Source organism: Mercenaria mercenaria, chromosome 3 (assembly GCF_021730395.1).
Source record: "Mercenaria mercenaria strain notata chromosome 3, MADL_Memer_1, whole genome shotgun sequence".
Taxonomy (NCBI): domain Eukaryota; kingdom Metazoa; phylum Mollusca; class Bivalvia; order Venerida; family Veneridae; genus Mercenaria; species Mercenaria mercenaria.
The window spans coordinates 75,687,719-75,701,706 of record NC_069363.1 but is presented as its reverse complement, the minus strand read 5'-3'; the positions used below and the strand labels follow the sequence as shown (position 1 = coordinate 75,701,706).

At 36.0% G+C, this 13,988-nt stretch overlaps 1 protein-coding gene across 5 annotated transcripts; it reads left to right on the top strand.

The window, feature by feature from the left end:
- The first annotated feature begins 1,634 nt into the window (after nucleotides 1-1,634).
- Nucleotides 1,635-12,400, top strand: LOC123524352 (inactive pancreatic lipase-related protein 1-like). Of its 5 annotated transcripts, none has more exons than XM_045302498.2 (7): nucleotides 1,635-2,105; nucleotides 5,442-5,632; nucleotides 6,311-6,493; nucleotides 7,018-7,249; nucleotides 9,265-9,381; nucleotides 11,216-11,335; nucleotides 11,649-12,400. In XM_045302498.2, the coding sequence occupies exons 2-7, from the start codon at nucleotides 5,465-5,467 to the stop codon at nucleotides 11,882-11,884; spliced, it is 1,056 nt and encodes a 351-aa protein (XP_045158433.1). In that variant the 5' UTR covers nucleotides 1,635-2,105; nucleotides 5,442-5,464; the 3' UTR covers nucleotides 11,885-12,400. The 5 variants fall into 5 exon arrangements, with proteins under 5 accessions (XP_045158433.1, XP_045158436.1, XP_045158432.1 ...); XM_045302501.2 differs by lacking the exon at nucleotides 1,635-2,105 and adding an exon at nucleotides 2,167-2,715 and having other exon boundaries at nucleotides 5,448-5,632; XM_045302497.2 differs by lacking the exon at nucleotides 1,635-2,105 and adding an exon at nucleotides 2,168-2,715.
- The last annotated feature ends 1,588 nt before the right edge of the window (nucleotides 12,401-13,988 follow it).

Genomic DNA, 13,988 nt, shown 5'->3' with positions numbered 1-13,988 from the left:
TGTCAAGGTCACTTGTAAATTTATTGCCTTGCCGTGTATAAAATTTCTCTTGTCACTTTGCCCTAGAGTGCCTTGCCCAATTTCAAAAAGTTCCTTGTCCGTTAGCTATTTTGCGCAATGTTCAAGGTCAATTGTCAATATGCTGCCTTGCTTAATGTCAAAGGTCTCAGGTAAATTTGCTTTAAAGCGCCTTGCCCAATGTCAAAAGGTCTCTAGTAAATTCGCTTTAAAGCGCCTTGCCTAATGTCAAAAGGTCTCTAGTAAATTCGCTTTAAAGCGCCTTGCATAATGTCAAAAGGTCTCTAGTAAATTCACTTTAAAGCGCCTTGCCCAATGTCAAAAGGTCTCTAGTAAATTCGCTTTAAAGCGCCTTGCCCAATGTCAAAAGGTCTCTAGTACATTTGCTTAAAAGCGCCTTGCCCAATGTCAGAGGTCTCTAGTAAATTTGCTTTAAAACGCCTTGCCCAATGTCAAAATTTCTCTTGTTTATTGCTCTAGTCTGCCTTGTCCAATGTCGAAAGGTCCCTTGTCCATTAGCTGCCTTGTCCAATCATGAAAGTTTTTTTTTTGGTTGGATTTAAGGTCGCACAGACACATGATAGGTCATATAGCGACTTTCCAGCTTTAAATGGTGGAGGAAGACCCCAGGTGCCCCTCCGTGCATTATTTCATCACGAGCGCGCACATGGGTAGAACCACCGACCTTCCGTAAGCCAGCTGGATGGCTTCCTCACATGAAGAATTCAACGCCCCGAGTGAGGCTCGAACCCACATCGACGAGGGGCAAGTGATTTGAAGTCAGCGACCTTAACCACTCGGTCACGGAATCATGAATGTATGAGGTCGATTGTCCATTTGCTGTCTTGATCGAGGTTAAGTATAGCAGTAATGATACAAAGCTTTGGACACTTAATTCTTTGTCTGACCAATGCCTCAAAGCAATGAATGGATTATATTTAATTTGATTTGAAAAAGTTTGTTAGTTGACATGATGAAGGGGCATATTGTATTTTACTACTCAGAAATACATGCATTTTGTTTTTATGATACTAGAACCAAACAATGGGTACTCGAAAGTCTTTTTTTAAAGAATAAGGAAGATATACTTTGTGCAAGTAGAGTATTGCATTTGCTTTGTGGCAGAAAGTAATGAAAAATAGATTTCCTGATGTATCATGTTTTACTATACATTGTATTAACCCTTACTCTGCTTAATTTCTATAATGAACTTGTCCATCTTTCAATATGGACAGTATCATTTACTGTAAAAGGGGTGCTTACCAAAAAGATACTGACTGAATGGCAAACAGTGCAGATCATGATCAGAATGCATGGATGTGCTGCCTTATCATGATCTACACTGGTCGCACAGGCAGAATCAATCGTGTCCAGGATGATAAGGGCTAATGTTGAGCTAAACATGTACGATCACTTTAGTTTTTAGCAATGTGTGGAACAATATTGGTGAAAATATTAATTATTTTTCAGTGTTACAGGCTCGTCTCAGAAAATTAGAGTTAACTGGTACTTTGATATTAATAATATGCTGAAGTTGGACTATTATGTAAAATCAAAAACCAAATGTAGATATGAACTTTTTTTCTTTATATTGCACAACATGACAATCTCGGATAGTTGTTTACATGCTTTCATCTAACGCTATCGAACCACGAAGATACCTTGGTACTGATAAGGGTCACTGGAACTAACGTCACATTTTGGTGACATGCTGCAAATATTCTAATATTCTGTCAAAGTATATACCAAAACTTTCATGGCCTAATGTGCAAAAATTCAACAGATTAACGACATAAAAAATGGAAAAATTGTGGTAAATATTTGTAAATGTATCTTACAACCCTATAGTAAAGACCGTTTTTATGAGCATAGATGCAATGTTCACTCATGTGCATATAGTTATTTTGCAACGCATTATATGTTTACGAAACAAAGTGTGTTTTGTAAATTTGTTGTTGTTTGTGGTTGGGGTGGTTTAAGACATTAAGAAAATGCAAAATAACTCATGTAATGTTTTTGAAGTTGAAAGGACAGCTGTCATTCTGACTTTCAATAGGATAAATTTACACTTGGAGGACAAGGCAAATGTAATTTTATATTTCGCATTAGCACGGACATGCATTTGTAAAATAGCATAAATAACTTGACAAATGTCATGATTTGTTTTTGTCTGATGCAAAATAAATAATTGGTTATTTACAAAAGTTTGCATTGCACAATAAACATGCATTTTGTTTTATCAAATTAGGTAATGAAATGGTGAATAATTCTGAGTCGCCATTGTATTTTTCTGTAATTTTCACTACTGGGAAGGGCTTTATGTAATGTTGTTAGAACTTGTTGCCCAACCCATTTGCTTTTGTATTGTTTTTATTCTACTTGCGTGTATATATAAGCAATAAAATATGGTTAAATCAATTAAACACATATATTAACAGTTGAAAAGGCGGATGTGCATTTTATTGCAGTTTTATACGATGGTGACGTTGCATGTTGAACATGCTTTATGGTTTATATCGGTGTCAGGATGTCAATCATTGGTCACAATTAGCGAAGTGCAAATGATAATTTCTTCATTTAAAATGCCTTACGGGTCATCTAAAAATAAAAGGCGATATGTATATACGGTTGCTTAGTTATATTTCAGCGAATGGATGTATTTAAATTTGAATAATAGATTGATAGTGATCTCATAAGGTAATTTGATTTTTTTTTCATTTTCAGTATTTTATCAGTTATTAAATCTTCGATGATTATCATCCGGTATTAAATGGAATGGGCAAAGCACGTCAAAAGATGCCCTGAACTTAGTTGCTAAAATGTATATTATTTTTTTCTGGTCACTAGCTTATTTTTTGAATTCTCTTCTACACAGTTTAATTAAACTTCTGAATTCGAGAGAAAAATGCCACTTGCATTTTAGCTTGGGTATTGTTCATATTTTGAAATATGGCACATTCTCATCCAAAGATGAAGTAAATAAAAAACACAATTTTCTGTACTAGTGGACTATTAATTGATAAGTGTATCCAGTTGATGGAGTTTTCAGCAACACGTCCTTGAATGGTGGTATGCATCAATGTGACGTATTCATGCAATATAACGTTTTCTTTTAAACAAGTATAAACATCTTTAAAACATATAGTTATACAAATGTGAATTCGTATTGTAAATTATGAGATTTTACATGGTACCACATGATCAATGTACACACCATAGTGTTATATTCCAGTAATGTTCCCTGCACGTTTTGATAAAACCAATTTACCATTTTTTGTAAGCTATATTTAATAAAAAAGGTAATATCTCTTTCACTTATATGACCCTTTTTGTTAGTACAATTTTGGGGGTTACTGTTTGTAAAAAACCGCCAAAACAACAACAGACGGTCGAGTTTCCATTTATAGATAGATTTGCTTACTATTACACTGAACGAAACTTCTGAAGCCCGTCGATATTTTTTATCTTTATCTTTCATATTGCAAACAGTATAATTCATGAACTTTCTCATAAGTTAAGAACAATATGTTTTACATTATGATATTTCATTGTTCGGATTTGTTGAACTTTCTATCAGTTACGTACGTCAGTTTTTTTTCTAAAAGAATGCAAAATTTCATAAAAATGCTACTTGTGATATGAAAAATATTGCAAAAAAAAAGAGTAGATGTTTCAATTATGTTACATTTTACACAGTATTTGGAAGTGTTTTTTGTTGTAAATTGATATTGAAAAACAGTAACATTTAAGAAACTTATCTTTTTTATTAAAACATCGTAATTTTGCCGACACAAACAATACTGAGATTTATCTACGTTTGAACCTGATTGCGGTCATGGATAAAAAAGAACCTCACTGACATTAATGTTTGTAATATTGGTTGTTTAAAAGTTCAACGTTAACATAAAATGACAGAGAATATGTATGGAGTGTAAGCACAGGATATATACAACAACTCCATTTCCAGGAAAACGTATATATTGTATCAAGTGATCTATAGTGGGTTGAGAGAAATGTGACGCAGACTGTTTGCGACGCAATAAACATTTAAAACTAAAACGCGGTTACATAATATATAGGTTCAATCTGGGTATCAAATAAATGGGCGAGTTTAAAAGAAATTGCGGAAGCCAAAATAAGTAAACCTCAAATAATGTTTTTTTTTATTTCTTTGTCACATTGTTAGTACAGAGTGGCACATTTTAGGTTATAGATCTGTGAAACGACAATATCGTCAACTATCAACACATGCATCACGACTTGCGGTTTTCATCCGTGGGTAACTCACACTTTTCTCTTTTTGACAGTCGATCCGCGTAAAAATATGTCTCTTGGCAGAGACAACAAACTGAAAACTTTACGTCATAAAACAGAGAAAACGGAATCTAAAATACAACTGCTATCTGATGTCAAATTATTACGAATATGAGTTTCAATATTGAAACATACAAAAGTCTCATAAAACGGACAGCATAATACATCAAAGGTTTCCGAACATTGCCAAAATAACATAAATGTCTAGGAAAACTGATTTTTATTTTGCACTAATCGTCAACATAAGCAGGACACGATAACTGACCCGATCATACAGGCTGTCACAGTTAATACGTAACTGATAAATAAGAGATATTGAGATTGTTGTTCGTGGACGGGTAAGCGTGTATGTATATTTACTTTCAACTATATTTCTATTTATTATATATATATGTATACAACGAAAACGTACGGATAAAGTATATCTAGCAGAAAATTTGAGTGGTACGTATTGCTTTCTTTTTAGCAGTTTATTTCTGAATATTCTCGTACATGTACACGTACATGTATTCAAAATATTGCAACCTCTTTTATTTTTATGAACATACATTTCATCATAACGTATTTTAGATTTGATTTTGAAAAAAATCTAGTAATACATAGACTATTGTGTATATATGCCTGGGGTATAGAGATACAATACAGTAATCAAAGCCTTGAGAAGTCTGGTAGTTGCGGGTTTTGGTAGATTTATTTTCTATTTAAATGCCAGTCTATAAATATACGTGTATGAGAAACAAATACAAATGTGCCTTATATCTAAGATGAACTCTGTCTGATATTACATGAACTTATCTAAATTGCCAGCTGGAAATCAGTGATGTAACCATGGGCTGGAATACCTTATCATTGATAGATCTTACATAATCTAAATGGTCAGTGTGATACAGGTTGAATTATAACTGATTGATCATTGATAATTCATCCGCTTTGTTCATGGAATGGGACTATTTTGTGTAGCGCATTAACATCCTTTGAATGTGATTAGGAATAAAATAAAGATGCTATATTATTGTCAGAAATACACTTGTAACTTTGGTAGCGGGGTAAACCCGCAACCAAAAATCGTATTGCTTACAGAATATGTTTAAAGTTTCGATTATGTTTAGTTTAAGGCTGATCTGAATTCACAATGGGATTGTGGTCCACGCTAAAGAACACCGTAATGGCTGTGGCAGCTGTATTGAACATTCACAGTGAGAATTTATGTTTTAAAAATGAAGGTATTGGATGCTTTTCTAACGATCCGCCATTCACAAATGCCGCTGGAAAATTGCCAAAATCTCCTGCGGAAGTAGGGGTAAGTATGTTTGATTTAACACGAAAGTGCACGGGAGATGTGTTTTATAACATAGGCGGAACATTTGTTCCTTTAAAATCCAATAAAAACGCTAAAACAAGAGTCATAAAGGGAGGTAATCTAACATAACTTGCTACTTTTAACAAAATATTCAAACTCGTAACAGATTCTAACAAGAAAAAGAAGGTACTTAATTAAATTTTGTGTTATTTTAGTTCGGACGTCGAAAGAATACTTTTATGAAGATTTATCGACCTTCAGAAAGTGATATCAGTCAAGCGTTGCGCAGTTGATATCACTATCTGTCTATCTGAGATCGATAATTTGTTAGTTATCCGGGAAACCGACTGTTTTGTAACTGTTTTCAGAAAATGAGGTTATATGTGAAAAAAAAATAAAAAGAAGAGAGTTAGCAGATAAGTAAAAAGTCAGTTATGACGTTGTTGTTGACATGACGATGCTGATTCATACACTTTCTAAAATAATTTCATATCAATATTTTTAGGCTTTTATTGTTAATATTTCAGGTTTTTAAATCAAAATGTATGTTTTATATTAATTTAATAATTCAAGTTTTTGTAGCGTTTTAGGTTTCTATTATGAACAGCTTATGTTTTAGTATCAATATTTCAGGGTTTGATCCAAATATTTCATGATATTTTTATATAAATATTTAAGGTATCGTTTCTGTTACATACCCGACAGAATAGAGATAAATACCAGTTACTTACTAAAGATGTAGTTGACATAAGAAGATCTAATTTTAATGGAACCAAAGGAACAAAATTCATAATTCACGGTTATAGAGACGACGGCAGGGAAACATGGGTTGTCAATATGAAAAATGCGTTGCTTGAAAAGGTATACTATGCACATTCTGGTATAACATAAAAGATAAATTCATTTAATTTAATATATAACTGTCATTATTATTAAATTGTAGTAAGTAGCATTATAAACGTTACTTGAGAATAGTACCTCACTGACTTATCAGGCTAGTTCATGAAATACACACACCGAGGCTCAGCCGAGACTTTTTTTTTTCGTAGACAAGCCTGTTAGATTCAATTTTTTGAAGACAGTAACCTAGTATTCTATTCACTGGTACTTTTACACAGTGTTATCACCATTTCCACTGCTGCGGTCATATCATCGTGGTCGTCGTCATCGTCATGGTTATTTGTATTGATATATATTATGTGGTTATCCCACGCTCGAATATGAGTGGTTGATGTATAGGAGAGTCAGCAACCTGTTCTCTAGGGCCTTTCCTTCACTCTTTATCCCTGATCCTACACATACCTATTTTGAACAAATGCTGGTCCAATTTTTTTGTATCTATTACAAAATTACTTATTATATTTTTTGATACCTATCACTTTTAGGAGGACGTAAATGTTATATCTGTTGACTGGGAGAAAGGCGCTGACACCAAAGATTATAACCAAGCTGCCGCTAACACCCGGGTTGTTGGCGCGTTAATTGCTCAACTTATTACGTCATTGCTTATGTCAGCAGGTGCCCAGTTTAGTGACATGCATTTGATTGGTCACAGTCTTGGGGCACATATAGCTGGATATGCCGGAAAGAGAGTTAAGGGTATTGGAAGGATTACTGGTAGGTAAAGTATGCTGTGAGATTAATTTTTATAAAAGGTATAGAAAACTACCACAAATTTTCAGTCTTAAACTGAATCTAACTTTTGTTCACCATTTTACCAAAACAGTTTATTTGCTCTCATTTACAACCGTTATAATGACTGTTTATCTTTATCTTTATCTTGAACTCTGTTCAGATTTTTTATTCCCCCGCCGTGGCGGAGGGATTATAGGAATGGTCTGCGTCTGTCCGTGCCCGCGAAATGATGGTTAAGTGACTGCATAACGGTACTTTCTCTTTGATGTCATTCATTCCGTTCTGTTTATGTGACTATTTTTCTTTTTATGTGACTGTTAGAACAATAGAGAGAACAATGGGGGAGTCACATAAAGACCGTTTCGTTAGAACGTCCGTCCTTCCGTCCGTAACAAAATCGTGTCCGGTCCATATCTCCTAAACCCCTTGAAGGATTTTCATGAAACTTATGTCAAATGTTCACCTCATCAAGACAATGTGCAGAACCCATGAGTCAGCCTTGTCGGTTCAAGGTCAAGGTCACAGCTCAAGGTCAAAGGTTTGAGCCTGTCATTTTGTGTCCGCTCTATATCTCATAAACCCCTTGAAGGAATTTTATAAAACTTGAGTCAAATGATCACCTCATCAAGACAATGTGCAGAACCCATGAGTCAGCCATGCCGGCTCAAGGTCAAGGTCACAACTTCGGGTCAAAGGTTTTGAGCCTTCCATTTTGTGTCCGCTCTATATCTTCTAAACTCCTTGAAGGATTTTCATGAAACTTGGGTCAAATGATCACCTCATCAAGACAATGTGCAGAACCCATGAGTCAGCCATGCCGGCTCAAGGTCAAGGTCACAACTCAAGGTCAAAGGTTTGAGCCTTCCATTTTGTGTCCGCTCTATATCTCTTAACCCCTTGAAGGAATTTTATCAAACTTGGGTCAAATGATCACCTCATCAAGACAATGTGCAGAACCCATGAGTCAGTCATACCGGCTCAAGGTCAAGGTCACAACTTAGGGTCAAATGTTTGAGTCTTCCATTTTGCGTCCGCTCTATATCTCCTAAACTCCTTGAAGGATTTTCATCAAACTTGGGTCAAACGATCACCTCATCAAGGCGATGTGCAGAACTTGTGAGTCAGCCATGTCGGCTCAAAGTCAAGGTCACAACTGAAGGTCAAAGGTTTGAGCCTTCCATTTCGTGTCCGCTCTATATCTCCTAAACCCCTTGAAGGAATTTTATAAAACTTGGGTAAAATGATTACCTCATCAAAACGATGTGCAGAAATTATGAGTCAACCATGCCAGCTCAAAGTCAAGGTCACAACTAAGGGTCGAAGGTTTGAGCCTTCCATTTTGTGTCCACTCTGTATCTCCTAAACCCCTTGAAGGATTTTTATCAAACTTGGGTCAAATGATCACCTCATCAAGAACTCATGAGTCAGCCATGTCAACTCAAGGTCAAGGTCACAACTGAAGGTCAAAGGTTTCAGCTCTGTATCTCCTAAACCCCTTGAAGGATTTTCATGAAGCTTGGGTCAAATGATCACCTCATCAAGACGTTGTACGGAATTCATGAGTCAGCCATGTCAGTTCAAGGTCAAGGTCACAGCTAAAATCAAAGGTTTACCCTTTCACTATCCATAGCAGTAGCGGGGGATTTAGATGTCTTTCAGACTGCCTTGTCAAAAGAGAAATTGGTCAGATTTCAGAAATATGAGAGCTTGCACATGAAAAATGACGTTGTAGCATTTATTTTTTCCAAAGCTGAGAACATTCTGGTTGCATATCATTTCCCCTAAGGAATATAAGTCATTTTACGATTATTTCGTATTTTTAGTATTTTTTAAAATAAGACATTCATGATATTTGTCTGAAACATTTCAACAGAAGGTGGACCTTTTCAGTATTCTGAAAAAAGACCTGTAAAATCTAAAGCATGTGCTATCAACAAGATACAATTCAAATATTTATCCGCTAACGAGATTGATAAAAAAATAATCCCATATTGTAGGGCTGGACCCCGCAGGACTTGCATTTGGAGGAAAGTCGCCGGAAGTGAGGTTAGATCCCACGGATGCAAAGTTTGTTGACGTCATCCATACAGATGGACATCCTATTCGTACTCTAGGTAATATTTGTGCTTTGTTAGAATAGTTGCATACGTTATGTATTGTTTCATATTTTTAGCTCACCTGTCACAAAGTTTTGTGATCGCGCGGCGTCCGTCGTCCGTCCGTGCGTCCGTCTGTCCGTAAACTTTTGCTTGTGACCACTCTAGAGGTCACATTTTTTGTGGGATCTTTATGAAAGTTGGTCAGAATGTTCATCTTGATAATATCTAGGTCAGGTTTGAAACTGGGTCAAGTGCCGTCAAAAACTAGGCCAGTAGGTCTAAAAATAGAAAAACCTTGTGACCTCTCTAGAGGCCATATATTTCAAAACTTCTTCATGAAAATTGGTCAGAATGTTCAACTTGATGATATCTAGGTCAAATTCGAAACTGGGTTACGTGCCTTCAAAAACTAGGTCAGTAGGTCAAATAATAGAAAAACCTTGTGACCTCTCTAAAGGCCATATTTTTCATGGGATCTGTATGAAAGTTGGTCTGAATGTTCATTTTGATGATATCTAGGTCAAGTTTGAAACTGGGTCACGTGCGGTCAAAAACTAGATCAGTAGGTCTAAAAATAGAAAAACCTTATGACCTCTCTAGAGGCCATATATTTCATGAGATCTTCATGAAAATTGGTCAGAATGTTCACCTTGGTGATATCTAGGTAAAGTTCAAAACAGGGTCGCGTACCTTCGAAAACTAGGTCAATAGATCAAATAATAGAAAAACCTTGTGACTTCTCTAGAGACCATATTTTTCAAAGGATCTTCATGAAAATTGGTCAGAATTTTTATCTTGATAATATCTAGGTCAAGTTCAAAACTGGGTCATATGAGCTCAAAAACTAGGTCACTATGTCAAATAATAGAAAAAACAACGTCATACTCAAAACTGGGTCATGTGGGAACAGGTGAGCGATTCAGGACCATCATGGTCCTCTTGTTTCTTTAATGCGCAACCTCTGCATTTAATGTTTAAGTTTAAATCATCAATATTATGCAATTTACATCATATTCATCGTGTCCAGTCGTTATGTTGGGACAAATCCAGTTATTTCCTTTACCAAAATCGTTGCCTCCTGTGTTTTTGGATCCTAGAACCATGTTACTGATCCGATTTCTCAAATGAATATTCGGATACGGTGATATTCTCATGGCTGGTCTAATGAACTCGGCTAATGCCTCGGTCCAGACCATACCCTAAAAAATCACTAGGGAAATAGGGAAATTATTCGATTCTGTGCCTACTTATACCCTCTCTTGATTTTCGCTTTTGCTTTACATATATACTGAAAATGCACATGCTATTTGTTGTCCAATAATTTACTTGCATGATGGTGTAAAACTTTCTTAAATACGTCCATGCTGTCGAGAGAAAACTTAATCCTAATTTGCAACGAAACCCCAAATTATATAACTCGTAGGAGACTGCGTCCAAACACGAAAACTAATTTGTGAACCCGAAAACTAAAATGTATATCTTTTGTCTAGGGTCTGGGCCGCTGTAGGCTCTTCATAATACTTTTGTATGTTTTGTACTGTTCATTGTATTGAATTCCAAACCGGCTTAGTCTTAGAAATTGACACAACGGTGAAATATATGTAATATTACATTTGAGCCGCGCCATGAGAAAACCAATTTAGTGCGTTTACGACCAGCATGGATCTAGACCAGCCTGTGCGAATCAGAATCCATGCTGTTCGCTTTCAAAGCCTATTGCAATTAGAGAAACTGTAAGCGAACAACATGGATCCTGACCAGACTGCACAGGCTGGTCTGGATCCATGTTGGTCGCAAATGCACTATGTTGGTTTTCTCATGGCGCGGCTTATTTACTGTTCTATTTAAGGTCTTGGATCGAGTACCCCGATGGGGCATGCCGACTTTTACCCAAACGGCGGAAAGAACCAGCCTGGATGTAAAGCACCGGGAAAACATTTGTTCAAGCTTATCACGGGAAAATTTAAAAGTATAATTTTTTACTAACATCAATATATATTTAAGGATAAAGTCAAGTATTATATTTTACATGAGGCTGTTAAGCATTCTATCGTTGGTGTCTGTTCACGTGTGTGCTTTACCGAAGCTCATCAGTATGTGATGTAAAAAATAGACAATATTGCTTCCATTGAGGGAGATATTTAAAGATTTAAAACCCTTTTTATTATTTATTTTTTCCTGTATGTTCATATTGATTTACATTATTAGTTTCCTTCTTCTTAGAATATAGAATAAATTATGTAATACAGTATACAATAATACTATTTATTTGTATTTTCCAGCATTTAGAAAGGGAATAGGATGCGACCACGCACGAGCACGTGATTATTTTATCGAGTCCATAAATTCCACTTGCCGTTTCAAAGCGTTTCCTTGTGGAAGTACGGAGGATTTCGAGATGGGACGCTGCCCGTGCAATGGCAAGTGCGCGCGCATGGGGTATGCGTCATCGGAAGGAAAGCCGCGAGGATCTTACTATTTAACAACGAAGGATGTCTCGCCATTCTGTAAAGAGTAAACATAATATGTCAGACTGTTTTTTTTCTGTACTGAGGCTGTATCACAATGCGTACAAGCTTGCAACCCGTGTACTTTATTTACACTAACATGTTAAAATTGAGCTAAAATCGCGCTTATCTGATACTGTTCAAAAGCAAAGACTATTCGGTATTTTCTGGGATATGCTGACAAGACAAACTTGCAGTTTTATATGTTGACACACGTTTCGAGATGAACTGGCCAAACTTTAACATGCAAGCTGTGGCTTCACAACGCCCGGCAACGTTTTGCGTACATTTTATGTCAATAACTTAAAATTCATTTTAAGTGTTTTCGTCTTAAAGTACCTTACGTTACCTGGTACATATATCAAACAATGCAGACGTGTAAATTCAACAACAGGCAGTCAGTATTAGCTGTATTTATCAATAAACAGAGAACAATAATGCCTCAAGTTTTTGGTTTAAGGCAGCTCTGCACGATTGAAATAAATATTGTTCTACCATGTAGAATGTTATTAAAACCATATTTTTCATAGCATTTTGTCAATAAAAAGATAGGGTCGTATTCGTAAGACCGACACGAAAATATTGGTCTAATTGTCACTTCTGGGATTGTATGGGAAACCCGCAATTGATGACGTGCAGAAAAGGTTCCACAATGTAGGTTTTCATAGTTGTAGATTTTCTTACTTTCAGTCATATCATATTGTATAGGCTCGCGTTATTAATTTCCAACAATTCACCAAATAGAGTCCGTACATTGCTGCTTACTAAAATACATTATTATTTTGAATCAGTTAGTCTATGTTTTCCAGATAAATGACGTTACGCCGTCATTTCTGGATAATCAAACCAAAAGTTGCCATTTCTAATACTGTTGAAAGTAGTGTAGAAATACTGAAATAGTTAGAAATAAAGAATAGTATTTAGAACTGCCTGCCTCAACATCCTATCCCTAAAAGCAAAATGACAATTTTAATCCCAGAAAATAGTGGGTGATCAACATAATAATTGAGCCGTGCCATGGGAAAACCAACATAGTGGCTTTGCGACCAGCATGGATCCAGACCAGCCTGCGCATCCGCGCAGTCTGGTCAGGATCCATGCTGTTCGCTAACAGTTTCTCCAATTCCAATAGGCTTTAAAAGCGAACAACATGGAGCATGACCAGACTGCGCGGGTGCGCAGGCTGGTCTGGATCCATGCTGGTCGCAGACCCACTATGTTGGTTTTGTCATGGCACGGCTCATATAATAAGTAGCCCTCCAAACAAAGGGAAATGAAATGTTTACAAAGATTACTGCAAATACAAAGCTATCCAATTACACCTGACCAGAGAGACTATGAGAACTGCTGCAACTATTAAAGACATAGGCTTGATCAAAGAGCTGGGACCTGCAGACCTATATCTGCATAAACTTAATCTTTCTGACATATTGCTCAATTGACTTTTGCTTTTATTTTGTATGCATCGTAAAATCCTTTATCATTGTGATCGGTAACTGGTCACATGGATGTCCATAGAAAGTGATATTCTTGAAAAAAGACTTGACCTAAAAGTTCTTCTTCAAAACAAACGCACATGCTCTACTAAGTATAGATATGTATTCAAACACCTGGGCCCATATTCATAAAGCTAACTAAGGGAACATTCCAAAGCGTTTTATGAACAATCGGCGAGATATTTGAAAGGTCTAACAATATTGTCTCATAGAGTCTGGCATAGTAATGAAGATTATCAATAAATCTTATAAAGTTTACACTTTTCTTTTGTGCTATGTTGTTTAGGAAATTTTACAAAGTTTAGGATTTTCCTAAGTTTTCTCCTTAGGAGCTTTATGAATACGGGCACAGATCTTCCGAGAAAATTTCTATATGTTTAATTGACTGCCTGTAAACCTATTTTCTTATGAATAATGTAGCATTTATGTTTAGATGATAATGATACTGCCTTTTTTCAGTATATCATGAAATGAAACACCTGGTCAGGTCTGTAAACTTGGATATTTACCTCATCATCATACAATAAAAATGAAATAGACAACTGCTTTTTTTGCCATTAAAAATAGCTGCACGCATGTGTGTATCCTCCGTCTGCCGTTGAGTTCAATAACTTGCCCA

Coding starts and splice junctions, on each gene's coding strand:
- LOC123524352 (XM_045302498.2), top strand. CDS start 5,465: ATGGGATTGTGGTCCACGCTAAAGAACACCGTAATGGCTGTGGCAGCT. Junction 6,494..7,017: donor AAAATGCGTTGCTTGAAAAG/GTATACTATGCA, acceptor TATCACTTTTAG/GAGGACGTAAATGTTATATC. Junction 9,382..11,215: donor ACATCCTATTCGTACTCTAG/GTAATATTTGTG, acceptor GTTCTATTTAAG/GTCTTGGATCGAGTACCCCG.